The 26,172-nt window shown below is 41.6% G+C and overlaps 1 protein-coding gene across 1 annotated transcript in view; it reads right to left on the reverse strand.

Moving 5' to 3' along the window:
• Positions 1–25,719, reverse strand: part of slc24a4a (solute carrier family 24 member 4a) — a 47,041-nt gene extending 21,322 nt beyond the window's left edge. The window contains exons 1-3 of the mRNA XM_061246903.1: positions 25,559–25,719; positions 25,007–25,222; positions 12,003–12,116 (exon numbers count right to left, since the gene is read on the reverse strand). Coding sequence (XP_061102887.1) covers positions 12,003–12,116; positions 25,007–25,163 — 271 coding nt within the window. The 5' untranslated portion in view covers positions 25,164–25,222; positions 25,559–25,719. The remainder of the gene's footprint in view (positions 1–12,002; positions 12,117–25,006; positions 25,223–25,558) is intronic.
• Positions 25,720–26,172: the final 453 nt, after the last annotated feature.

Raw genomic sequence — 26,172 nt, forward strand, 5'->3', positions numbered from 1 at the left:
AGATTCTGCTCTCATCGCTGTCTGGGATGGGTGTCACAGGTTCTGCACTCGCTTGGTTTTCCTCCTACCTCTCTGGTCACTCCTACCAGGTGACTTGGAGGGGCGCAGTCTCCGACCCTCAACCCCTACGAACTGGAGTCCCGCAGGGCTCGGTTCTTGGGCCTCTCCTCTTCTCGCTATACACCATGTCTCTTGGTTCTGTTATCTCTTCCCACGGCTTTTCTTATCACTCCTACGCTGATGACACCCAACTCTTCATTTCCTTCCCCCCCCCGACACCCAAATCACCACACGGATCTCTGCCTGCTTGGCTGATATCTCTGCGTGGATGACTTCCCATCACCTGAAGCTCAACCTTACCAAAACTGAGCTTCTCTACATCCCTGCTAAGTCCTCTCCGTCAATCGACCTCTCATTGACTGTTGAGGACTTTGTAGTTTCCTCCTCCCGTAGGGCAAAGAATCTTGGGGTGACTCTTGATAACTGCCTCACCCTGGCTCCACAAGTATCCTCCACTGCCAGAACCTGCAGGTTCTTTCTGTATAATATACGCCGTATCCGTCATCTCCTGACTGAGAAAGCCACCCAGCTCCTAGTCCAGGCGCTCGTCATTTCCCGCCTGGATTACTGCAACTCCCTCCTAGCCGGTCTCCCAGCGTGTGCCATCAAGCCCCTCCAGCTGGTCCAGAATGCTGCAGCCCGCCTGATCACCACTCAGCCCAGGTCGGCTCATGTCACCCCGCTTCTCATTGGCCTCCACTGGCTTCCCATTGCCGCACGCATCCGTTTCAAGGCCCTAGTGTTGGCATTTCAGGCTGCAAAGGGGACTGCCCCACCTTACATACAATCCCTGATCACTCCCTACTCCCCAGCTAGACCACTCCGGTCTGCCAGCTCTGGTCGCCTTACGGTTCCCTCTCTACGTGCACCTGGCGGTCGAGCTGCACGTTCACGCCTGTTTTCCGTTCTGGTTCCTCAGTGGTGGAATGACCTGCCTACCACTGTCAAAACAGCAGAATCCCTCCCCCTATTTCGACGCAGACTCAAAACCCACCTTTTCAAACTCTACCTTAGTCCTCCCTCCTGATTTCCCCTGCCCCTCCTTTCTGATATCCCTATCCTTGTCTAACCCCCCCCAAAAAAAAAAAAAAAAAAAAAAAAAAAAAAATTCTGATGACAACTATGTTTAGAACAGCATTTCCTGTGTATTTTGCTAGTTTCTGGATGTGATGCTCTGACTTATGGTAGAACCTATGCACTTGTAAGTCGCTTTGGATTAAAAGCGTCTGCCAAATGACTAAAATGTAAATGTAAATCTCTCAAATCCAAGTGTATCTAATTACGAAATCAGGGACGAATTATGAGTGGTGTCTGGAGAAATAATCATTGTTATTTTGCATGCGTTTCAGTCCTCAACAACCAAGTGGCCGACAGAGCTTCTGTTAAAAGTCATATCAAATGATCACCAATTAATTACAGCAATCATTTCACTTAATCAGTTACCACTTATCCAGGCAAATGGGAAGTGTATTCGACAAGTCAGCAATATATTAAAATGCTCACTATGTTTAATATAGTTTTCTTTCAGAAGGTAGTTAATGTAGACTTAAAATTAGCACCAACTCTACAGTGGAAAATATTACAAATATCACAAAAATAAAGAAGCTGTTGGCAGCAGGGACACAAGTAATAACAGGAGCAAGGATAAATGTCACACAAACTGATTATTTCTCTGGACCTTAATAATAATTAGTCTAACTATATAATTAGTTGGGTCTATGCCGACTACCAATTACTGAATGAGAAGAGCCTGCAGGTATGCAGTAGAACTGCCAAAATTCAAAAACTAACCATCTGCAGTTTCTTACCAGAAACACTGACTGTTAAATGTGTATCCTACTAAGGGGAGCAATCAAATCTGAGTATTTGGGCAAGTTAGCCGAGAGGATGCACTATATACTGCAAACCAAAAAATTGGAAACAAGAATAGATAACATTTGAAGAAAAAGGAATGTGGAAAGCATTCGGATTGTCCAATGCATGGTCACACAGTCATCACACCTTTACCACCTCTGCAAACTGAGATAACACCTTGAAGCTTCACGCACAAGCTTGTACCACCCGCGTTCGTGTCCTCAAAATACCAACAACTGATTCATCCATCTTTTATACCTACAACACTGTCTACCCTAAGTTTTTAGAATTATCGTTTTGTCCTCAAAGTCCCCTAAATGCGGGTATGGGATGCATAAATTTACATAAAGCGAAAAAGCTGCACCCATTATTCTCCCTTATGCCCGAGGCCAACCAATTGTAAATTGTAACTACCATGCTAATATGATTCCGCACTCTAATTTGTCTGGTACAAGGAAAACGCTTCCAAAAAAATAAACTATTTCAAGAGCTCCGTGAGGTTTAATTAGGTAATAATTCATGGAATAAATCACGACAGCCTGGAAATGGTGTTATGATCATTCAAAACAAGCCCGCTTTATTCACTCCTTTTAAAGAGAAACAGCTGGGGGGGGGGGGGCAGGGGGGGTGTGAACAGATCACTGCCGGTATTTATGTTAAACAGAGTAATGCTGTGTGAATTACATTGAGGTATGCGATATCTGTACATGCTCGGCCGTGCGTACAGGTGTATCCACCGGATTCCTTCCCTCGCAGGACGAGGGCGTCCACGTGTCATGGATATCGCCGGCTCTCTGGTGAGGCCAACTGCTCACCTCAATCATGGCTGCACGGAAACCAGCCAATCCCAGTGTGGGGCTGCAGACCCACCCAAGGACAGCCTCTGTATTGATTACTACTGTACACCAACTGGGTCAAGGGCGCTCGTGACAATCCGGCCTGTGCCATGAATCGCTTATGCATCACGCGCACTGTTGAGGTATACTCCGCTTGGACGTTTGTATAATATACGCAATGTATGGAATTCTGTAATTCCCCGCAAAGTAATGTGCGCTAAAATGTTAGCATAACAAAGAAGGGGACTGTGCTTTGAAATGCATGGTGCTAGTGTAGAACGGACTGGCTGCGTGTGCACGTGCATCTGCTTTTGCATTGCTAGACCAAATAATTTGGGCTTGTATTCTTTAATCGATAGATACTTTTCAAATCAAGGAAGAGCATTTGGAGAATTTTCCCCTTTTTCAACTGAAAGATAAATCCTTTCATTTCAGAATGAACTGCGAGGGGTTTGGGATATCCAATTTCAAATGACGGGATTGGCTAGATATCAAATTTGCTATAGGCCCAGGCCTCCCCCTTATGTTGGCATGAGCCTTATCCAGGGGCGAGAATGATATTCAGCCTCCTCCGTGTACTCTCCTCTCTTTATACTGTGCTGTGTTATATACTCAGCGTTTCCTTAAGCAACACAAACTCTTGTGTAATTATTATGTGTAATACCCCAAAATAAATGTGCTCCTCTACTTCAAGTGTTCTGTGTTTCCACAAGCGAACATATTTGCCAAAAGGCAAATTCAGAAGATTTCACACCTGCTTAAATGTTTTTGAGCCACAATATCTCTGACTGACACCCAATCCAAACATAAAGCCATGTAAGCAAACAGCTGAACAATACAAAAAAATCTATACAAGACATTTGTTTCAATGAAGTTGTCTAGTCTGACAACTAACAAATATCACACGCTGGCTCCATTTCAACAACATTTTGCCTCTGAATTGCTCTTATTGGTGGGAATCCAACGCTGACCGCAAAAGCCACTGGGAAGGAACGAGTGCTCCAAATTTACATCCATTACAAGAAAATGTTCGTTTTTGATAGCTAGTTTCACTAATTAATTAGAAATGCTCACTAATTTTTCCAGAAAGCAAGAAAGTGGCACAAAACAGGGAGACTGCCCAGGGTGATATCTGATTGGTTCTGATGTCACATGGCAAAATCCTCAGATCATATCAAGACAGGTTTACGACACGGCATCGCCCCCTGACCGCTCGCATCGCGGTATGTTTGGATGTAGTGTAACATGGGACATCTCAAACTCACTCCCATTCACTTTAAACACCCAACTTAAAACGCAGTTAAACTGCAAAGGACTGCAAGTTCGGAATTAAGCAGACTTTGTGCTTGCATATATCAGGTTTGAAAAGGCCCCTAAGAACGGAGAATCGATGAGTGAGGAGACTAACAAAAGAATTCTCTCAGTCCCTTCATTCATTAGCTACGGTAAGTGCCTTGGTGTCCGTCTGCCCTTCCCCATCTATCTGAATAGGCTTAATTCCTTCTGGAAGATGAAGACACTGGCTCCCGCCCCTCTCCTGTTCATACCATGCAGTGTCCCTGAACAGGTGGCTACATTAGTCTCTGAGCGACAAGTCTCCTCCACTGGCCTTGTTCTGTGTAGAAGCTACTCTGCACAAACAAGTCAAAGGCAAGTCAACCTTCCTCCTGTTCAGACCATAACCACTAGTCCCCAAACTGTTCTCTGCATTCAGATCCTGAGCTAATTTTCCCCCACTGACCTCAAAAAGATGAAAGCTGAAAGAGACCTCCTGCTCATACCATGAACACAGTCCCTGAACAGCCTGTGTTCAATTCAGAACTGTAAGTCGTCCCCCTTCGCCCCCATACTGATTTCCACTCTTCGCCTGTGAGTCACTCCTGGAGGAGGGTGGTATAGCCTTTGAAGTGCCAATCATACTGGTGGTGTGCACAGACCCTGTGCAAGACCCTGAACCTCTCTGCGATTCCCCTGGAAATATCAATCAATTCCCACCGTGCCACACTTTCCTCCCGCGATTCCGTAGCGGATTCCTCATTGCTCTTCTGAGCTTAATACCGTGCGTTGTGCGATTGTTTACTGAGGTAAGAAAATAAAAAAACACCTGAGGAAACCTCTGGAGGTATAGAGGTAACATCTTCACTTGGTTAAGTGAGCTTGATCCTGTAACTATGTAAAAAAGCTAAGCAGTTTGCCTTTGTTTTGGTTTTGCAGAAACACTCTGATCGGAGCCTGTTACAGCTGACCGTGCATCTGGCAGCAAGCGTAAGGAAAAGCAAATATTTGATTACCAGCATTAATTAATTACTATTAACGAGTGCTGAGGCTGTGCACGAGCAATCACGCACTGGCAATCGGCAATCATTTTCACTGATTTCAACAGGAATTCTTTGCATAAGGCCTGGGTTCCCATTGCCAAATAAAAAGTAGAAGATGCCTCTCGTATTTTTGGGGGTAGAGGGTGGGGGTACCAGTTGTGTCTTGGGCCCCAGCATGCAAGGAGTGGGCTCACAGAGAACAATTTTTTGTGATTCTCACTAGCCTCCAGCAGTGCCATTTCCCATCTCCACCTGCTCCACCTCAAAAGAAACCCCAGAAAGAACGAAGAGCTTCTCAAACCTAAACTTGCTGACTTGTCTGCACGGATGACTGACATGCTAAGCGCCACTCGGTTCCATTTGTGAGAAACCCGCAGGTGCTGGTGCCTGACGGGCTCTTTGACATTGACCCCAAGAAGGGACACCAGCTCTGAGACCTCAAAAGAGAAACAATGTCCTGATGGACATTATAAATATCGGTTCTTGTATTATTATAATTTGTTGATAAATGTCTTTATTACTGAATTGATTATTAAATTTACTTAATTTGCTCACCTATATTCTTATACTTAGTTCATATAATTGGCCTAATTTTGACTGTTTTGAAGTTTATTTTTAATTAATTGAATGTTTTAATTGTAGAAAGAAATGTAAGGACCAATAAAAGAGAACAATCTTTGACATTGAGCCGCCTAGTTTCCCTAGTTTCAGCTAAGATGGCCGCTTTTGAGGAAGGCGCCCGCAATGCCGTCCTCTCCTTCGGGTGCTGGACACTGCAGTGAAGATCAGTCGTCCGATGCGAGCTCCAGCCTCCTGCTGGGACTTTGCCAAGCTGATGATTATGGCTGGTGCAGAGGAAAGTGGCTGCATAAAGCTCCCTCACCCTGCCCCCGTCTGAGAATATTTCTGCATGGGCACCACCACGCACGTGTTAGAACCAACGCTCTTGAAGTGCTTTGGCTCAGACACTGCTTTTGTGCAACCCAGCAGGAGGATTTCTCCTAATGTCCTGCCAGCCACATGATATTGCTTGATAATTGTTTACAAGAATAGCTGTGCTCAAACAGACATGTTGTGTTTTTTTGCCTTCGGCCACACAGACCCAGAATATTTGCTTAGTGGTGCACAGCCCGTTCCCTTGCGGGTTCCTGCATGACAGCTGGGGTGAACGTTCCCCAACCACATCGTGAAATGAAAGAGAGGGTTACTCATGTGACCGCGGTCCCCTGAAGGATGAATGGACTTCCAGGCTGCCTCGTTAATTGGCCCCCCAAAGATACCCAAGATAACTTGTCACAGCCCAAAACTACATACGGTTTAAAAGAACTGAGAAAAATGTATTCGGAGACGCGTCAAATTTCAGGAAGTAGCCGGTCATTTAATCAGTCTCACAGGAGGGGTTCTGCTCCACATACAGCAAATTCTTTCAAAATGCTTTGTATATGTACTGTATATAAGCACAGACAGCGCTGGAACATTGATGGACCAGGCCAATCCGCCAGTACAAGTAGTGGAGAGAGACAAAGGCAAATAACAATAGGGAAAAGACACACAAACCAGGGATGTGTCATCCAGGTAGGTATGGTAGGCACAGGCCATTGCTGCATTCCCCACAGATTAATGCCCACATCCTGACAGAGGAATATTCAGTGGGAGAAGCCAATTGAAGGGCATGAAACTGGCTTTAATAGAGTGTGATACTCATTGCCTTCCAATATACACATTTCACTGCATGGCCCTGTAGAAGGCAGTCTGGAAGCTGCGACCAGAGTCAGTAAGAGCTGTAAGGCAATGTGTCATCATGTGAACATTTATAATACGAGGAATATGAAAGAACTTCAGAAGTAACATTGTTAAAATTCTGGGATTGCATTTGTGGTTGGAAGGAATACCAGCATACACAGGGGGGCCACAGGACCGAGTTTGGGAACCACTGATTTAACTTGATATGAGCACACAAAGAACTACAAATGAGAAAGGAAAAACAGTAAATCAGATATCCAATTGATCAGTGGTAATTGACCATGTTCCTGGAGATCTACCATCCTACAGGTTATCATTTCAGCCTAAATTTGGCACACCTGATTTCACCAATTACCAAGTTTTCTATCCGTTGAATGTGGTGTGCTGTGTTAGGAATGGAGTGAAAACATACAAGCCAGTAGATCTCCAGGAAAAGGGTTTGTTACCACTGCACTAGATGATCTGCAACAGGCCTTCAGACCATTGTCGATTCAGAAAACATTCAAAGGACACATTTAACTTTCAAACTCTCAAATCACAATGTCATGTCTGGAAGTATAAGCCATCATCATTTGTTCAGAAAAAAGGCATAACAATAAAAAGGTGTGAACTGGCTCATACGACCAAACCAATCACTACTATAAGCAAATGCAAACATTGTAATTTCTTATGTAGAATGAATACATCTTCAAGACGTATTCATTCTACATCAGAAATGACAATGTTTGCATTTGCTTATAGTAGTGACATGCTTTGTAGAAATCAAGAATTGCAGTGCCAGAGTTGGTACTGAGCATTGCCATATTACCAGCCGCTCACTTAATTGGGAAAAAGTGAACAGCAAGCATGGCCAAAACACACTTCTTCATTATAATAATTTAAACACATTATATTAATTTATATCGGTATGGATTCAGGTATGTAAAACAATCTACCTGTACTGCTTGCCTTTGTAACATCAACTGGTTTACTTTACCATCCATGCATTTTGAGGCCTTTTTTGATAAATCATATCGGAGCAGATGTTTCTGTACACTTCAGAATTCATCCCGCTGCTACCATCAGCAGTGAAGTCATTGAAGTCAGGACACCTTCTCTGTCAGTGACAAAAAAAGAAAAAAGATCCAGCAGCAGCCACACATGCCCAAGCCATAAAACCCACCTCCTCCTTGTTTAAAAAATGACGAGTGCTTTGGCTCATGAGCGGTTCCTTTCTTTCTCCACACTTCCATAACTTTGGTACATGTTGATACTGGTCTCATCTGTCAGTAAGAATGCTTGTTTTTAAATGCACTAAACAGGCCACTCTGCTCTTGAGACTTATCAGTGCTTTGTGTCTTGCAGTGAACCCTCTGTGGTTATGCTGACGTAGTTTCATTATTTTAGTCTTTGACACATCGATGCCTGCATCCTGTTGAGTATTCTAGAGCTGTTCAACAGTTAAAAAGGGGGGTTTCGTCACAATTGAAAGTACTCTTTGGTTCTTCTGGGTCCTCGCATGGGCCACCAAATAGTAGGGATTTTACTCTCATAAAATTATCCATCCATCCATCCATTATCTGAACCCGTTATCCTGATCAGGCCGACGGGGATTCGAACCCAGGACCTCCTTGCTGTGAGGCGGCAGTGCTACCCACTGCACCATCCGTGCCGCCCTCATAAAATTATTGTCATCAGAAATATCTAACCACAAATTTAGTATATGCGAAAGATGGCGAATCAATTCACGTACATACACAGCTAACGGAATGCATTCAAACGGTAACACAAAACAGATTCACAGTTCGCTGGTCCTTTTTCCGGGTGGAAAAGTTTGTTTCTGTGGTTTGCAGTGGTAGCATTCCATGTACACCAGCATCCACTCACTATAGGCCACTAAGTTACCGCAAGGTAAACTAGGTAAGGCTGGTGGTGCGCTACAGAGGCCTCTGAGTGTCGAGACAGGGCATTGACGTTGCAGGAGCTGGGGGGCGGAGGCCAGAGGCTGCTGAGGTGAAGAAAAGAGAAGGGCCAAAAAGGCAAACCGTGTTGAAAGAAAGGGTCCAAAAAGAGAGGGTGTCCCAAGAGGGTGCCTTGCTCTTATACGGGGAAAGTTTATTGCTCTTGCCGTTATGGTATTGGCTGAACCGTAATAAGATGTCATGCTGGGGTGGACGTTGCGGAAGTGTGGGATTGTGGGAAATGTAGTTTAATGATACCTACACTATGTCTGATTCATTTGGATTTCTCAACATGATGGCCTGCTTTACTGGCATTGACACTTCTAATGATACAAAGACACACAGCAACCAAATAGCCAACAGTCCAAATACTTTTGCTCCCCTAAAATGGGGGACGGAGCATAAAAAGGATCATTCCTACATGCATCACCTGATATGGATATAAATGCCCTCAAATTAAAGCCAAGAGTCTACACTTTGTCATACTGTGTTTTTTCCATTTGCTGTTTCTTGTCGTATATTTGTACCTTGTGTCCCCGCTCTCTTTCCGTAATCCTGTCATGCATTTATTTCACCAGCGCCTCGTTACCAGTTCCCCACACTCGCACCCGTTTGTCATTTCAGTTTATTGGTCGGTGTATTGGTCGGGGCAGCCTGTAGCGTAGTGGTTGAAGTAAATGACTGGGACAGGCAAAGTTGGGGGTTCGAATCCCAGTGTAGCCACAATAAGATCTGCACAGCCGTTGGGCCCTTGAGCAAAGCCCTTAACCCTGCATTACTCCAGGGGAGGACTGTCTCCTGCTTAGTCTAATCAACTGTACTTCACTCTGGATAAGAGCGTCTGCCAAATGCCAATAATGTAATGTATATATACCCCTTGTCTATGTTAGTTCCCTGCCAGATTGTAATGTGTTCACTCCATTCATTCCAGAGCTTTCCCGAATGTCTGTTTCGTGTATCGACCTGCTTTGTGTACCCCGACCACTGGGTCTTGGATTTTCCTTCAGTCTGTGTTTTGACCTGTCGTTATCGAACTTGGATTGGACTTTCGGTTTTTGATTTCTGGATCACCCTCTGTACCTTTGCCCTGTCGGATTGCCTTTCTGTATTTGGACTCTTGCTCGTTAGATCAACTACGTCTTGGATTACATGGGTTATATCTGTCTGCCTGTGATTGACCACAGCCTGCCCTGAGCTGAATAAACACACCTATTCTGCTTATTTACCGTCCTGACACTTCATCCTCATCCTCAAATCCTGTGGTAGAGTAAAGAACCAAAGCAACTAAAATGGTGTCACTGTCTGAATACTTAACTGTCCCCTTTTTTTAAAAATGCAATATAATTTTTGCTCCAGTATTGGTTCCTTTTTAGTATAGGTTCTTGCCCATCACATCTCATACTGATATCAGTTGTTTATATGTATAGTAAAACACATATCCCATTGTTTAGATACTTACAGTTCATATTCTGTGAATACATACTAGATTGGGTTCTCTGTAAATATTGCGAATGTTGCATTCAAGAGAAACATCTGAAACTCACCCAAATTCCATATATCACACTCTACAGGCTCTGGTTAAAGAGGCAAAACATTGGTCCACTGAATCACACACATCCAGTGCTTACTTTAAGTATTTTCAAACAAAGGACAAAATCTTAATTTAATCGAGAGCAGGTGAGTATTTTTGTGCGAATGGACCCAGACGATTTGAAATGCAAAACCCTAATCTTTCACAGTCCTGAATCATTCGCTTGGCATAGGAATTATTGTGACACACTATTAAAAGATTGTGAGAATATCCCAGTGTACAGTGATGGCACAGATCATTCTGCATTGAGGAAGATGCCTCTTATCAGTGACTGGCAGAACCCCTGGTCTGGGCATCTCTGCTGCTGGAGGGGTGGGGCTGGTGATGGATACACAATAATGACCTGAAAAAACATCAGGACTGATGCATATAGAGAATGTTGGGCATTGTAATGTATTGCATATTATTATTGCTGTTATTTTTTATATTAATTATTATTATCGTCATTAATTAAAGTTAGTAGTAGCTGCAGTCTGTAGTGTTACATGTAGTACTTTGGATGCAGGTGCAAAAAACACTACAGAAAAAGAACATTGGACTGCACTGAATGCAATAATCTGCTCTTCAGAGGAAAATTTTACTTTAACTAAGAAGATTCCTTTAACACAAAGACTATTAAAATTTGTTTTGTACCATTTTCTTTGGTGGTTTCAGTTAGGGTCACAAAGTATTGACACATTGTAATGTGTGGTTATTTGCATTACTGTCATCTTCCTGTCAACTCTGACCAGGTTGGGCCTTCTCCTCTGACCCATCTCAAATCCCAGGAGATCAGCAGTTACTGAGATTCTCAGCACCAACAATCATTCCATAGTAAAACATTTTATGCCCATTCTGATGGTTGGTGTGAAGATTAACTGAAGGTCCTGACCCGTATCTGTATTATTTTATGCACTGCACTGCTGCCATACGATTAGATAACCTGCACACTTACTTATTCATGTGATTTTCTTAAGAAAGTGCTCAGTGAGTGTATATACTTTAAGTGTCTTAAATCTAATCTATCATGACAATCTCTAATCACACACACACACACACACACACACACACACACACACACACACACACTTCATTTTTGTAAAGTACATGTACAGCCCTTCAACAGTTTTGGCACAGCTGTCTCAATGAAGGATAATTATTTCTTCAATTACTTCTTCAAGGCCCCATTGAACAACCAATTACTCTTAAATAAGCATATTAAAGCCAAATCATTTATGTTTGGTTGTATCACAAATGGGCAAGTGACTCCATAAATGTTATAAACATCATACATGTTTATGTAAACAATGTAGAGTACATGCACCACATCTGTATGCCAAATTATTTTAGAACTTAGTCAAGCTGACAGATGAAGAGGCATAGATGAAGAGGTGGGTCCGAGCTGTGTACCACATTGGATAATGTAAGGACATAAAATATTTGTACTGCTAGTGAATAAATGAGTATAGGGAAAGGAGACAGGCTTCTTCAAGACCCAATTAAAATGCATTCTAAATTACATGCCTGAAAACACTGCATAATTCAAAACAACAATATCATACAGCAAATAAAAATCTTAAAAACAATAATCATTAGAATTACCATATCATTATTATGGGATTTGTAAAGTCTCGAGAACAAACCAACTCCCCCCGCCCCACCGCACCCCCCCACCACATACCTGGCTCTGTGCAGTTTTTCTCCACTGCCGTCTCATTGTCCCCCGCAGTGGCCATTAGTCTCCGCCCCCATTGAGCCTGAGCGTTATGCCCCTCCTCCATGGTCAGCCCATGTCCTGCGCGAGAAGAGAAGTGGTATAACATGAATCTCAAACCACCACTGTGTGCTACCACCATATCAGACTAAAGACTAAAAATAGTGTGTTAAGAAAATGACCAGGGGTCATCCTGTTCCGTGTAGAAAGAAACCTTTGGGGCTAAAATAAAGTAATAAAAGGGGGCGGCATGCAGCCTAGTGGTTAAGGCAAGGACTGGAACCTGCAAGATTCGATCAGCGTGGTGGCCATGATAAGATCAGCACAGCTGTTGGGCCCTTGAGGCCCTTAACCCCACATTGCTCCAGGGGCGATTGTCTCTCTAATCAGCCGTAAGTCGCTTTGGATAAAAGCATCACCTAAACATGGAACATAATGTTAAGAAAATCCCATGCTGTAGCCTAATACATTGGCTAAGTTGAAACACTTCTACAGATTTGTGATCAGCTAAACTAGCCTGATAAGTGTACCAAAGGAATTTCAAACTTACATGAAGGACATTACTTGGTTAATATTAGCAAATGGAGAATGAGGCTACATGGAACCCAACCAAACATAGGCAGAGCTACAAAATACCACGCATTGAATTCCACTAATGGCATTTGCATTTCGAGCAAAATCTCTTGCTTTTGTATAAACAAAAAAAAGCGACTGACAACTCACTGAAGTCCCACCCATCAAGAGTTTCGCGAGACTTCATGGAGCAGCCTACTTAACAAATCAAGGACTTAACAAATCAGGGCCAACAAGAACAACATAACTTTTTAGTTATACAAGTAGTCACACTAGCAAGCTTATGCAGCCAATCAAGAGCAAATATTACAATTCAAAAACTATTTAATGACAACTTTTCATAACCTTTAAACCAATGAAAGCACTCCTAGTTCGGGTGAACTCATACCCTTAGAAAAACGAGGTTCATGTCTGCCTTTACATAATGATACTGGTCACATGGTCATATTCATCCAATGTTAAAGCACTTCTGTCCTGCTGAGATGGTTGTCTTTCACAATGACAATGCCCCATCAGCAGAGCATCTGTATCACCAAATACATTACGGTACATTATTTTATATAGCAGGCACTTTTATTCAAAGCAATGTACAAAAAATGTGCATATCAAGTTCATTAGAACAAACTACAGAACAGGTCGGACGAGCTACAATTCACAAAGAATCGGTTGTACAGCCATGAGCATCATTTCCAGTACACATGGCGAATAGGTCAGGTCAGTAAGGCATTAGAACAGCAACGACAGTACAAAGAAATTCAAATAAAACATGAATACAACTGAAACAGTCCTGGATTAGACTACAACAATAGGCTAACAATTCAGGCAGGTGAAACACGTGTCAATAGATCAGGGTACTCCCACAGAGGAGTCGAGATACAGTGTGAAGAGATGAGTCTTCAGACTGCAGTGGAAAACGGGCAGTGACTGAGCGCTTCTTCTAGAAAGAGGGAGGTCACTCCTCTACTGGGGAGCTAGGGAGGCCGAGAAGCACTTGGGACAAGCGAGAGCCATTCATGCGGCGAGCAGGATGCGCCTGTGGGTGGTGTGAAGGGCTGAGTTATGTCCTGTACATGGGGAGGGGCTGTCTTGCAGGACTTTGAAACTGATCCTGTCAGAGAGATACAGTATAACACACATACAGTATTGTCTGTATCCTATGGTCATCCTAGTAGTTAATTTACAAATGATTGCTTCTTTTTGAACAAACCTTTTTCGGTGAATGAAATTTTTTAAGAATGCAAGATTTGCATTTTAGAATACAAGGTTTAATCCAGCGCTGGGAAAAAGTATTTCCCCCATTATTGCACATTTGCCTGGCTTCAGATCCTTGTCTAATATTACATTTTGTCTAAAGGCAACCGGAGAAAACAAAAAAAAAAAAATAATTATGCAACATTCCCTGAGGGAGCACACTATATACAGTCAGATCCAGAATTAATAAAAATGAATGAAGGGAAACGTATGGGAAAACAATATACTTTCATTTCAATACATTTACCCTCATGTTTCCCGAGAAACATGAATGTCTCTCATTGTCACCCCTAACAATTATTGTAAATAAAATCTAAGTTAAATTAGCAATACAATAATAGGACCTCAGAAATTGCAACAGTCCCAAAAGATCACAGACCCACCACCATATTTCACCATGGATACGCCATGCATCTCCTTTTACATATCTCTGTTTCAATGCCAAATATGCTGATACTGTATCTGACTGTCCAAATGTGTTGCTCAACCTTGTCAAACATTACAGGAAAAATGCTGTAATCCTTGCCAGAAATGGATGCACCAAGTAGTAAAACAGGGGTGCCAATAATTATCTAGTTTAAATATTGATTTATCAATTTTTTTATTGAATTAACGTTTGATTTTGGTTGGTTCCATTGAAACATTAATCAAGTACAGTTGTCTTCACATATGCAGCATTTTGTGCATCTCAGCAATCATATTCAGTTTTTTGCACATTGTCAATAATTCCGGGGCCCACTGTACCTGGGGTCTGAACTGAAGAGGATCTATACGTACAAACCAAAGGATGACAATGAATCAGAAAAGTTCTGCATGGAGAAATGTGTAAAAAAAACACCTCCAAATGTGTTCTCAAACCTTATCTCAAATTATAGGAAAAGATTCCTGGAAGTCATCTTTGGCAGGTGCATTTGCACAAAGCATTAAACCAGGAGTGCCAATAATTGTGAAACCTGCTTTTTTGGGGGGAAATTCATTTAAAGAAAATACTTGATTCCATTGAATAATAAGTAAAGCACAATACTTTGCACATGTTGGAAAATAAAGCATCTCAATAACTCATTTCTTTAGTTTACAATATTTTTGTGCATATTTATCAAGGGTGCCAAAAATACTTGACCCAAGTGTATATGGCTAAATCTACTTAAAATGCTTTATAATTAAGTTCTCTGCACATACATACCTACAGTCATACAGTAATAGGCCCCTAAATGTACAGTTCATATTCCACATCATGATACATTTAATGTAGGGAGGGCTTTTTATTTTTTGTTCTGCTTTACTATAAAGTGCATTATTAAGATCACAATCAACTTGCCGACACTGTAAATGCAACTGCAACAAGATTGCTGAAACCACTTGCTTACTATTGCATAGGTAAATAGAGCACACTGGATGAGAACGTCCTTAAGTAGTCAGAAAGTTTCTCTAAATGTAGTATCGATTATATATATATATATATATACTTCCAGGGTTTTGATGTGTGGAAGTGCCCAAAACTACAGTGTCCTCAAAATATGTAGTGACACAATCTACTGCAGACTGCGCAACACATCCCCACGCTATTTTCCAGCAGTACGCTGGCAGTGTCACAAGACATCCACCCTTGCCTCTTCCTCTATGATCTATTGGACTGTGATTACATTACATTACACTATTGGCATTTGGCAGATGCTCTTATCCAGAGCGATGTACAACAAGGTGCAAAGTGCATACCCATCACCAGGGATAAGTGCGCTGAATGACCCGAGAGGGAAGCACAATTTCACTGCACTGATTGGACCCAAAGATGACTCCTCCTCTTTCCCTCTGAGGGACCTCCCAAAAAGTATGGTTTGCTTCCTGAAAAGTCTACTTGCAAATGCTCAGCGAAACCACGGAAATATGTATATTAAAGTACACTACATTTCACCTACTTAACTTTATCATCCAGTGTACACGGTGTCTGCATTCAGCAACACATCCTGTACTAATACAAGTAAGCAGCATGTTTTGTAGACGGTACATATTTTGAGTACGCAGAGTAGTTAGGAAGCAGTTTTTAACGCGTGACAGCACTACGCTTGAGTCATGGCTGACTTGGGGCCTGAACAGGCCTCCTCACAGTTTGCTAACAGCCGAAGGAAAAGAGCGGCACGGTAAAATTCACTACCGCCGGGAGATTAGCAGCAGAAAAAGACAGCTTTGTGTGGGAAACCCGCTCAACTGTGTAATTACAGCACATTGGTCTTCACGGCCACTTCCTGTATCTAAAGCCCATCCAATTGAAACATAGCACAAGTCTTCCTATGCCTTCATATTGCAGAGGACCGGCATGATGAATTCTGCCCAAAATTTGATGGAATGGCAACTCGGCCTACCTAGGACACGGACCTGCACTATAATTACATTTGTCCCTTAGGAGTCAGCGAAGAGCAGGTCCAGATTATGATTTTAATGGGTTCTTATTTTTTAATTTCCAGCATGCCCTTGAGAGGCTGGAAATACGCTAAATGATTTACTGTAAAAAAAAAAAAAAGAAAAAAAAAGAAAAGAAATGTACATACCAGCTGACATGAGCATGTCGTGTCAGAGAAATATTTCACAAGAAAATGTGATGTGGTCAGATCTTGAGCATAGCAGAAGGTGAAGCCTTTTGGTCTGCTTTGCCTCCAGATATCGGTCACGTTCCTCCCATAAACCCGACACTGTAGAAGCTCCCAGAAGGGAACTCTCTCTGGGTTATGCATTCAGAGCTGGTTATAAATGAACGAAATGGCTATCATTATTCAGAGCCCATGCGCTAAATGACAACAGGGCTATCACTGATTAACAGTGCTTCCTTTCACACTCACGTTTGCTCTACAGAAGTAATATTGTCCTTCTCTGTATGATATCCCTGTATAATCCCTTAAGCTTCTGGTTATTTTAAATATTATTAATTAACTTTTGGGACTTAAAGGTATTTCAGATATTGTGCTTGTTCAGTGTTTAAAGGACAAAGGAGATCAAGTGAAATTGAAGTAATATAGGGTCTTCCACAAAAATACCATCCTTATGCAATTTACTGAAATCTATTTTCTAGAAAATGCCATTAAAACAATACAAATCCCTTTCAAAATGAGCTACATTATAACATTACACTATAACATTAAATGTAAACCTGGATCAATAATTATTACTTTTGGACCCAGGAATACATTGAACGTGCATCTGGTAAGTCTATTTGGTGAAGTAAGAATAATTACAGAAGGTGCAACATTTGAAAATATGGTTCTATAAACATAAGCATAAACGGTCCTTAGTGATAAGAACTGGTCATTGAGCCGGTCTGAAAATGGCACATGCAACTGACATATTTGGCAATAAAGTATCGTGTATGAATAGCAAATGTATACTCTGAATTTACTTTCTAAACAGATTTTAATTGTTATAGAGTAATGGTTTAAAGGTACAATAGGCAAGATTTGTCTTAAGACATTGTTACAAGACCATTTTAAATCCCTTCCTATCAGGGCTCACTGACATGTTGACTCACCCTCTGCCTGTGTTTATAGTCCTTAAATATGGGTTTCAAAATATACAGTTGACAGCCCAACACTCTACCATAATTCAAGCTCATTGGTTGAAAATTGGTTTTAATTGCCACAGCCAATGGCGTTTACAGAGAAGGGGGAGGGATAAACAGTGTTGTGGGTTGAAGGGGTTTGTTGCTGCTATTCCTCTCTGGACCATTAGAATTCCAAATATTTAAAGGTGCAATAGGTAAACAGAAACTTCCCAGAAAATTCTAAATGAAATATCAGATTTCAGTATTGTCCACATTGAGAGGTTTTTCATTGCAAAAAAATACACCCTTGGTAATGTTACAGTTTGAATTCAAAATCTGATGCGTCATATGGTAACAGTCTGATAGTGGTGGCAGGCCTTTTGACAAGATTGAATCCAGAAACTTTGCCACCTGCTATTAAGGGTTTACATATTTGTATATGGTTTCAGGTTAGCACTTCTGCCTTTACAGTGTAATACAGGAGCTTAATATATGGGCTTTTTACAGCCCGGACGATCAATATTTGGAATTTATCCTGTCTAAACGCATTGGTTTCCTTTATTTGTTCATGATACATTTGCTTTTTGAAGTCTTTCAGTGATACTCGGTAGTTGGCCAGCTAAGATGGAAAGACTGACAGGATGACAACATCAAGGAAGAAGGGAAAACTATTTTTAACAGTATGCTCTGTAGAAGACGCAGAAGTACAGAACTGTGCAAAAGTTTTAGGCAGGTGTGAAAAAAGCTGTAAAATGAGAATGCTTTCAAAAATAGAAATGTTAGTTTATTTTGATCAATTAACAAAATGCATGAACAGAAGAAGTGAATGAACAGAAAAACAATCTAAATCAAATCAATATTTGGTGTGACCACCCTTTGCCTTCAAAACAGCATCAATTCTTCTAGGTATACTTGCACACAGTTTTTTTTCAGATGCCTCCCTGATGGTATTGCATGATGGATAAGTATCTGCCTGTACTTCTCAGCATTGAGACGACCATTCATTCTGACCAGATCGCCTACTCCATTTGCAGAAATGCAGCCCCAAACTTCCAAGAACCTCCACCATGCTTCACTCTTGCCTGCAGACACTCACTCTTGTACCGCTCTCCAGCCCTTCGGCGAACAAACTGCTTTCTGCTACAGCCAAATATTTCACATTTTGACTCATCAGTCCAGAGAACCTGCTGCCATTTTCTGCACCCCAGTTCCTGTGGTTTCATGCGTAGTTGAGGCGCTTGGCCTTGTTTCCACATGGGAGGTGTGGCTTTTTGGCCGCAATTCTTCCATGAAGACCACTTCTGACCAGCCTTCTCCACACAGCAGATGGGTGTACCTGGGCCCCACTGGTTTCTGCCAATTCTGAGCTGATGGCACTGGCCGACCACTGCATATACGGTCCTCAACGTTGCCGGTTTCTTCAACAGAGCTTGGACAGCACATCTGGAAACCCGTCTGCCTTGAAATGTCTGCCTGGGATAGCTGTGCTGATGCAGTATAACCATCTGTTTTTTGTTGCCGTGCTCAGTCTTGCCATGGTGTATGACCTCTGACATTAAACTGTCTTCAGCAACCTCACCTTGGAAGCAGTTTGGCTGTTCCTCACCCAGATTCATCCCTCCTACACAGCTGTTTCGGTTTTAATTAATGATTGTGTTTCAAACTACATATTAAATTGATGATCATTAGGTCCTGTTTGGTATAATTAGTTAATCACACACCTGACTATATGCCTACAAAACCCCTGACTTTGTGCAAGTGTACCTCACTGTATCACTGTTCGCCCCAGTAGTTTGTTTGGTCCACATACTAGAGTAACTTCTTTCATATTGAGGGCTTTACACGAGTAGTAAAAAATTAATAAACAAATAAAAAGAACTATGCATTATTTCAGTGCAGATGTGTGAAAATAATAGGCTACACCAGAAATTGACCGCACAGAATTTTTATTCTAAATCTGAAGTTTTTATATATATATATATATATATATATATATATATATATATATATATATATATATAGCTCTCTGCATGTATAAAAAGTGTGGTCATTTCTCTAAGGTGAAACCAAAATGGTAAAATACCCTTTCTGAATCTACACATTAAGCACATGTGCACCGTTCGATTAGAATTCTAAAATTGTGGAGAACAATATGACTTTGTCCCAATCGTCCTGTTTAAGTGGCTTTGTAGTTATGTACAGTGGTGTGAAAAAGTGTTTGCCCCCTACCTGATTTTCTTTTATTATTTATTTATTTATTTATTATTATTATTATTATTTTTATTTTTTATTTTTATTTATATATATATATATATATATATATATATATATATATATAATTTTTTTTTTTTGCATGTTTGTCACACTTAAATGTTTCAGATCAAACAAATTTAAATATTAGTCAAAGACAACACAAGTAAACACAAAATGCAGTTTTTAAATTAAGGTTTTTATTATTAAGGGAGAAATAAAATCCAAACCTACATGGCCCTGTGTGAAAAAGTGATTGCCCCCCTTGTTAAAACATAACTTAACTGTGGTTTATCAAACCAATTTCTCTAGCCACACCCAGGCCTGATTACTGCCACACCTGTTCTCAATCAAGAAATCACTTAAATAGGACCTGCCTGACAAAGCGAAGTAGACCAAATGATCCTCAAAAGCTAGACATCATGCCGAGATCTAAGGAAATTCAGGAACAAATGAGAAAGAAAGTAATTGAGATCTATCAGTCTGGAAAAGGTTATAAAGCCATTTCTAAAGCTTTGGGACTCCAGCGAACCACAGTGAGAGCCATTATCCACAAATGGCGAAAACATGGAACAGTGGTGAACCTTCCCGGGAGTGGCCAGCCGACCAAAATTACCCCAAGAGCGACTCATCCAAGAGGTCACAAAAGACCCCACAACAACATCCAAAGAACGGCAGGCCTCACTTGCCTCAGTTAAGGTCAGTGTTCATGACTCCACCATAAGAAAGAGACTGGGCAAAAATGGCCTGCATGGCAGAGTTCCAAGACGAAAACCACTGCTGAGCAAAAAGAACATTAAGGCTCGTCTCAATTTTGCCAGAAAACATCTTGATGTTCCCCAAGACTTTTGGAAAAATACTCTGTGGTCTGACGAGACAAAAGTTGAACTTTTTGGAAGGTGTGTGTCCCATTACATCTGGCGTAAAAGTAACACCGCATTTCAGAAAAAGAACATCATACCAACAGTAAAATATGGTGGTGGTAGTGTGATGGTCTGGGGCTGCTTTGCTGCTTCAGGACCTGGAAGACTTGCTGTGATAAATGGAACCATGAATTCTGCTGTCTACCAAAAAATCCTGAAGGAGAATGTCCGGCCATCTGTTCGTGACCTCAAGCTGAAATGAACTTGGGTTCTGCAGCAGGACAATGATCCAAAACACACCAGCAAGTCCACCTCTGAATGGCTGAAGAAAAACAAAATGAAGACATTGGAGTGGCCTAGTCAAAGTCCTGAATCCTATTGAGATGCTGTGGCATGACTTTAAAAAGGCGGTTCATGCTCGAAAACCCTCCAATGAGGCTGAATTACAACAATTCTGCAAAGATGAGTGGGCCAAAATTCTTCCACAGCGCTGTAAGAGACTCAATGCAAGTTATCCCAAACTCTTGATTGCAGTTGTTGCTGCTAAGGGTGGCCCAACCAGTTATTAGGTTTAGGGGGCAATCACTTTGTCACACAGGGCCATGTAGGTTTGTATTTTTTTTTCTCCCTTAATAATAAAAACCTTAATTTAAAAACTGCATTTTGTGTTTACTTGTGTTGTCTTTGACTAATATTTAAATTTGTTTGATCTGAAACATTTAAGTGTGACAAACATGCAAAAAAAAAAAAAAAAAAGAAATCAGGAAGGGGGCAAACACTTTTTCACACCACTGTTTCAGGTCTTATGTTGTCATGGTTAACCACTAAATTAAAAAAAATGCATATTAAACAAACCTTGGTGGATTCGATATGAAAAAAAATATTTTCACCATTTGCTGTCTGTTCCACGCACAATCTGCTAAAATCTGCATGCTTTTTAGCACAAGACCAATATTATTTCTGTATTGAATGAACCTTAAAATTCACAGCGCAGTTTTTCTGCAAAAAAATAAAAATAATGGATCGACGACAGATGTAATCAATCGCTTCAAGATAAGAGACTATCGTTTCATCCATACTACCTAACCTACATGGCAGTAAGCTAGCTGCCAGGCTAATCAAGTGGGAAGGCCAAAACTTACTTGTGTTTACCAAAACAAAAACAAATCCATGCAATTTCAGGAGAATTGCACAACCCGGTACCTCACAACTGAAGAAAAGAAAAAAAAAAAGCTGTTCCCTGCGGAGTAGATGCCTATGCAGTACTGCACAGATGTGAAGGGATATCAATAGAACTGCCAAAGGCTAGCAAACCTGGCTTTCCAGGTCTTACTAAAAGCAAATGGCACATCACCTATGGGCACCTTCCACTCTGTACAATTAGCCTACTTTTTTGAACTTGGAGTGGCAGAAAAGATATGTATATGACTGATGTTTGCTTCTCTGTGCTGGAGAATATCTCCCATTTCTTCTACTAATAATACATACTTCTACAACTAATACAGTAGCGACTTGAGTTGTTAGTGGTTGGAAGAAAGCCCAGAAGAGTCCAAAAGCTCTCCAAACCATGCCCATGGACAACCTTTCCCAAAACACCCTTGTGATGCAAAAAAGAGCTTCTTGATTAAAATGTATACCAAAACCAGCCTCACAGGGTGGTTGGGTATAACAACACTCCAAACCTCCCTCCCAGATCTCTAAACGTCTGGCTTGCTAAGCAAACAATCGACTGAGAACAATCTAAATCACTCCAATCCCACAACCTCCTGCAGAATGCATGCTTTTGTCACAACAAAGGCGGCACAGGTGAGATGTTCATGACGCATGAGAATATGGATAAAAATCCTGTAATTAACATCAGGATCGCACTAACTATTTAGTGCGACATGGCTCAGGCAGTAAGAGCAGTCGTCTGGCAGTCGGAGGATTGCCGGTTCGATCCCCCGCCCGGGCTGTGTCGAAGTGTCCCTGAGCAAGACACCTAACCCCCAAATGCTCCTGACGAGCTGGTCGGGGCCTTGCATGGCAGCCAATCGCCGTCGGTGTGTGAGTGTGTGTATGAATGGGTGAATGGAGAAGCATCAATTGTACAGCGCTTTGGATAAAGGCGCTATATAAATGCCTGCCATTTACCATATTTCACCTCTAGGCTCCCTAAAATGATCACCGAACCAGCAGAGAACTAGAACTCAATAAAATGCTTAATGTTGGACCCCTTTATCTTGAATTTGCCACATGCTACAATGTAGTAGCCATGTAAACTCATGTCATCCCGCTTCTCATTGGCCTCCACTGGCTTCCTATTGCCGCAAGCAGCTCTGGTCGCCTTATGGTTCCCTCACCACGAGCACCTGGCGGTCGAGCTGCACGTTCACGCCTATTTTCCGTTCTGGTTCCTCAGTGGTGGAATGACTTGCCTACCACTGTCAGGACAGCAGAATCCCTCCCCCTATTTTGACGCAGACTAAAAACACACCTTTTCAAACTGTACCTTAGTCCTCCCTCCTGATTTCCCCCGCCCCCCTTTCTGATATTCCTATCCCTCTTGTCTAACCCCCCCCCAAAAAAAATTATGACTACATGTTTAAAACAGCACTTCCTATGTATTTTCCTAGTTATGGATGTGATGCTTTGACTTGTGGAGGAACCTATGCACTTGTAAGTCGCTTTGGATTAAAAGTGTCTGCCAAATGACTAAAATGTAAATGTAAAATGTAAACACCAGTATATAGAGAAGCAGTCATGATATCATTATTTCATGGACTTACAAAAGATATGCAGCCATTTTTTATTGACAATATACCCATTGCCTTTAATTTGTTTACTGTGTACTCCCTTTGGGTCCTTCGTAGACCCCATACCTCAGTTTGGGAACATCTGACATGACATGCATGTATATAGGCTGCACTGCATAAAATGTATTAGATATTAAGATTAAGCTTAAGGTTGAGCTTGAGGTTTGCCCAATCCCATTCCTGGAGATTTACTGCCCCTAATTCACTACACCAGATTCTGCTAATTATCAGTTCAGTGAGATCTCTAGCTGTTGAAGGAGTTGTGCTTCGCTAGGGTTGGAAAGAACTTACAGGATGGTAAATCAACAGGAACAGGACAGGACAGCTCTGACATCTTATTATTGACTGTGTGTCCCTCTCAGTCCCTTCACATCCAGGAGCACATTCTGCTATTCAGCACAGCAAGAGGACATGGTCACTGAGAAGCAGTAAGGGGCGCAACAAAACTTTTGACCAAGATTACTCCAATGACAAGCCATGCCAACATTCAACATTGAATATTCAGTTACTGGATTAATACAGAGTGTACACCACAACACAGGGCAACAAATATAAAATATTTAATTCCAGTTGGTAGTATCTTGCTTCAGCCTGCATATTTGCGTTATCCAGTGACAGTAGTGATGTGCAGTATCTAAATAGCAGTGTTGCTTTTACAGAACTATACTTGCCAATGTAGCGCAAGTGCGCCAGAGTAGAAAATCAACATTCAATGTAACTTTAACCTTTCAAGGAACAATAAGCATTGTATGTAGGCATTGCACACAATCACAGGACAAGTCAGCCTGCTGCAAATTTGTTTCATTTTCATCATCAGTACTGTTACTGGGTCTAACGCCAACATCACAATCGTGTTTGTTTCGGCGGTGAATGTGATGTGACAGTTGGGATGAGCAAGTAATGTTATAGTCACAGCATAATGTCCTGTGCGAGGCGCGCTGCACCAGCGTCACCGCGAGCACCAGCTGCTGCAGCGCTACTTTTCTCCTTTGCTCAACAGTAGCAACTGGACAGTATCCGCGTGGATCTAACGCAGATAAAACCGAACCTTGAACACCGATGACATCAAGGACAAAAACGACGCAGTAGAGGCGGTTGCGGTTCCGTAAGCGGCTGCTAAAGGGCTGCCTTTATACACGTGAATTCGTAAGATAATAATTCACCTCCATCTCGCACACTGCGACATACTCACGAGCGAACGCCAAACGAGTGCACGTGAGCGCGCGCGAATACACACACGAGGAAATACACCCTGCTTTAACCTATATCGTACGAGTCAAGGCCATCTCCTCAAAGCAGGTATCCAAGATTACCCTGAACGCCAGCGACACAGGATGCAATCAGTCAGAATGTGTGTATCTGGCTATATTTGCTTACATCGATAAGCTCTCATCCCATGTCTTGACACGAGTATATACATAATCTTCACGCAGCGATACGGCTGGTTAGTATAATTAATAATCAAGATACATTACGCGATGTATGCCATGGTAATAGGACAGGTCGAAATACAGGTCTAAATTATTTAATACATAATTTAAAAGTAACAACGGTCAGCTAATGAAAATATAAAAAGCATCTCCATCACATCCTTGGATTTCCAAGTTTAGTAACCACTCTAATTCCAGGGAAAGCAAGTACCTGCCACAGCACGGAATTACACTGCAGAATTCTCAGGCGTTAGTAGTCACGAGCAGTTCCAGCACTTACCTGTTTTTGTCAGTAGTGCCGACATACACCACGCCATGAAGAGGACACTGCAGATGAAACAGACCTGCACGAAAAGCATTTCCCTCCTCTTGCGAACTTTAAAAATCTTGGCTATGATGTTTCTTTTTGACACGGAGCAATTTGTTTCCTGCTCCATGGTCTTCGGGTGCGAATAACGGGGGCGTCCGTCCTCTAATTTTTCGTCCCTCTTGCGCACTGTAGACAAGGAAAAGAACAGGAATGGTGTACGCTTTTACACAGGACAGGCTTCGCATGCGGTCCTCATTTCAAGCGGCCGAGTAGTAGATACTGAGCGAGGTAGCTAGCGAGCCGATATCATGCATGTGTGCTCTCAGCTGCCGAAGAAAAAAGGCTGTTCGACCACTGGATTAGTAAACCTGCTCGAGAGAAATGGTGTCCCACAGCAGGAGAATCTAACGGTATAATAATTGTAATACATCAAACGTTTTCTTTTTTTTCTAATACGGACAGCTTGCAAGAGCGTAAAGCTCTCAGTCCTCGTTTTAAAAAATAGAAATCACGCTCAATTACCAATGTCCTCGACTGCACTCTGACGGTAGTATAAATAAGCTTATATAGCTAATTTTTTGACATGTTGAGTTCAGTGCTTTGAAGAGCCACATTCATGCATCGTGGTCACTTGTCTCGTTTGGTGTCGTCCCTTTTCCTGCAAAGTAAGGTTCCCGCGGCAGATACCCAGTACTATTCAAAGAAGGAAGTCTCTCTGATTGTTCTACGAGATAAATTAGTCCGTAATTATGACCAGCTGCTATGCCACTTTGATTCCTGAATGGGAGTTTTTTTTTTTTTTTGCATACACGTGATATATATGCATATATATATATATATATATATATATATATATATATATATATATATATATATATATATATATATATGAAACCCTCAGAAGACAAGAGATGAAATTACTTCGACCTCAATCTCACAAGCTTGTGCTCAATTTTCAAAACCTTAGACACAACACTCAAAATGGTAAGCACTTGTAACACAGTCCGTTCAAAACATGCATTGTGCATTCATATCTTTGAAGAAATGTTGCACTTCCAAACTCATTGGTTCAAATTCCAAATTTGTTCTGAAATACTATAAGATAATTTGTTTAGACCGCCCACACAGAAGATACA

Source organism: Conger conger, chromosome 1 (assembly GCF_963514075.1).
Source record: "Conger conger chromosome 1, fConCon1.1, whole genome shotgun sequence".
NCBI classification, from domain to species: domain Eukaryota; kingdom Metazoa; phylum Chordata; class Actinopteri; order Anguilliformes; family Congridae; genus Conger; species Conger conger.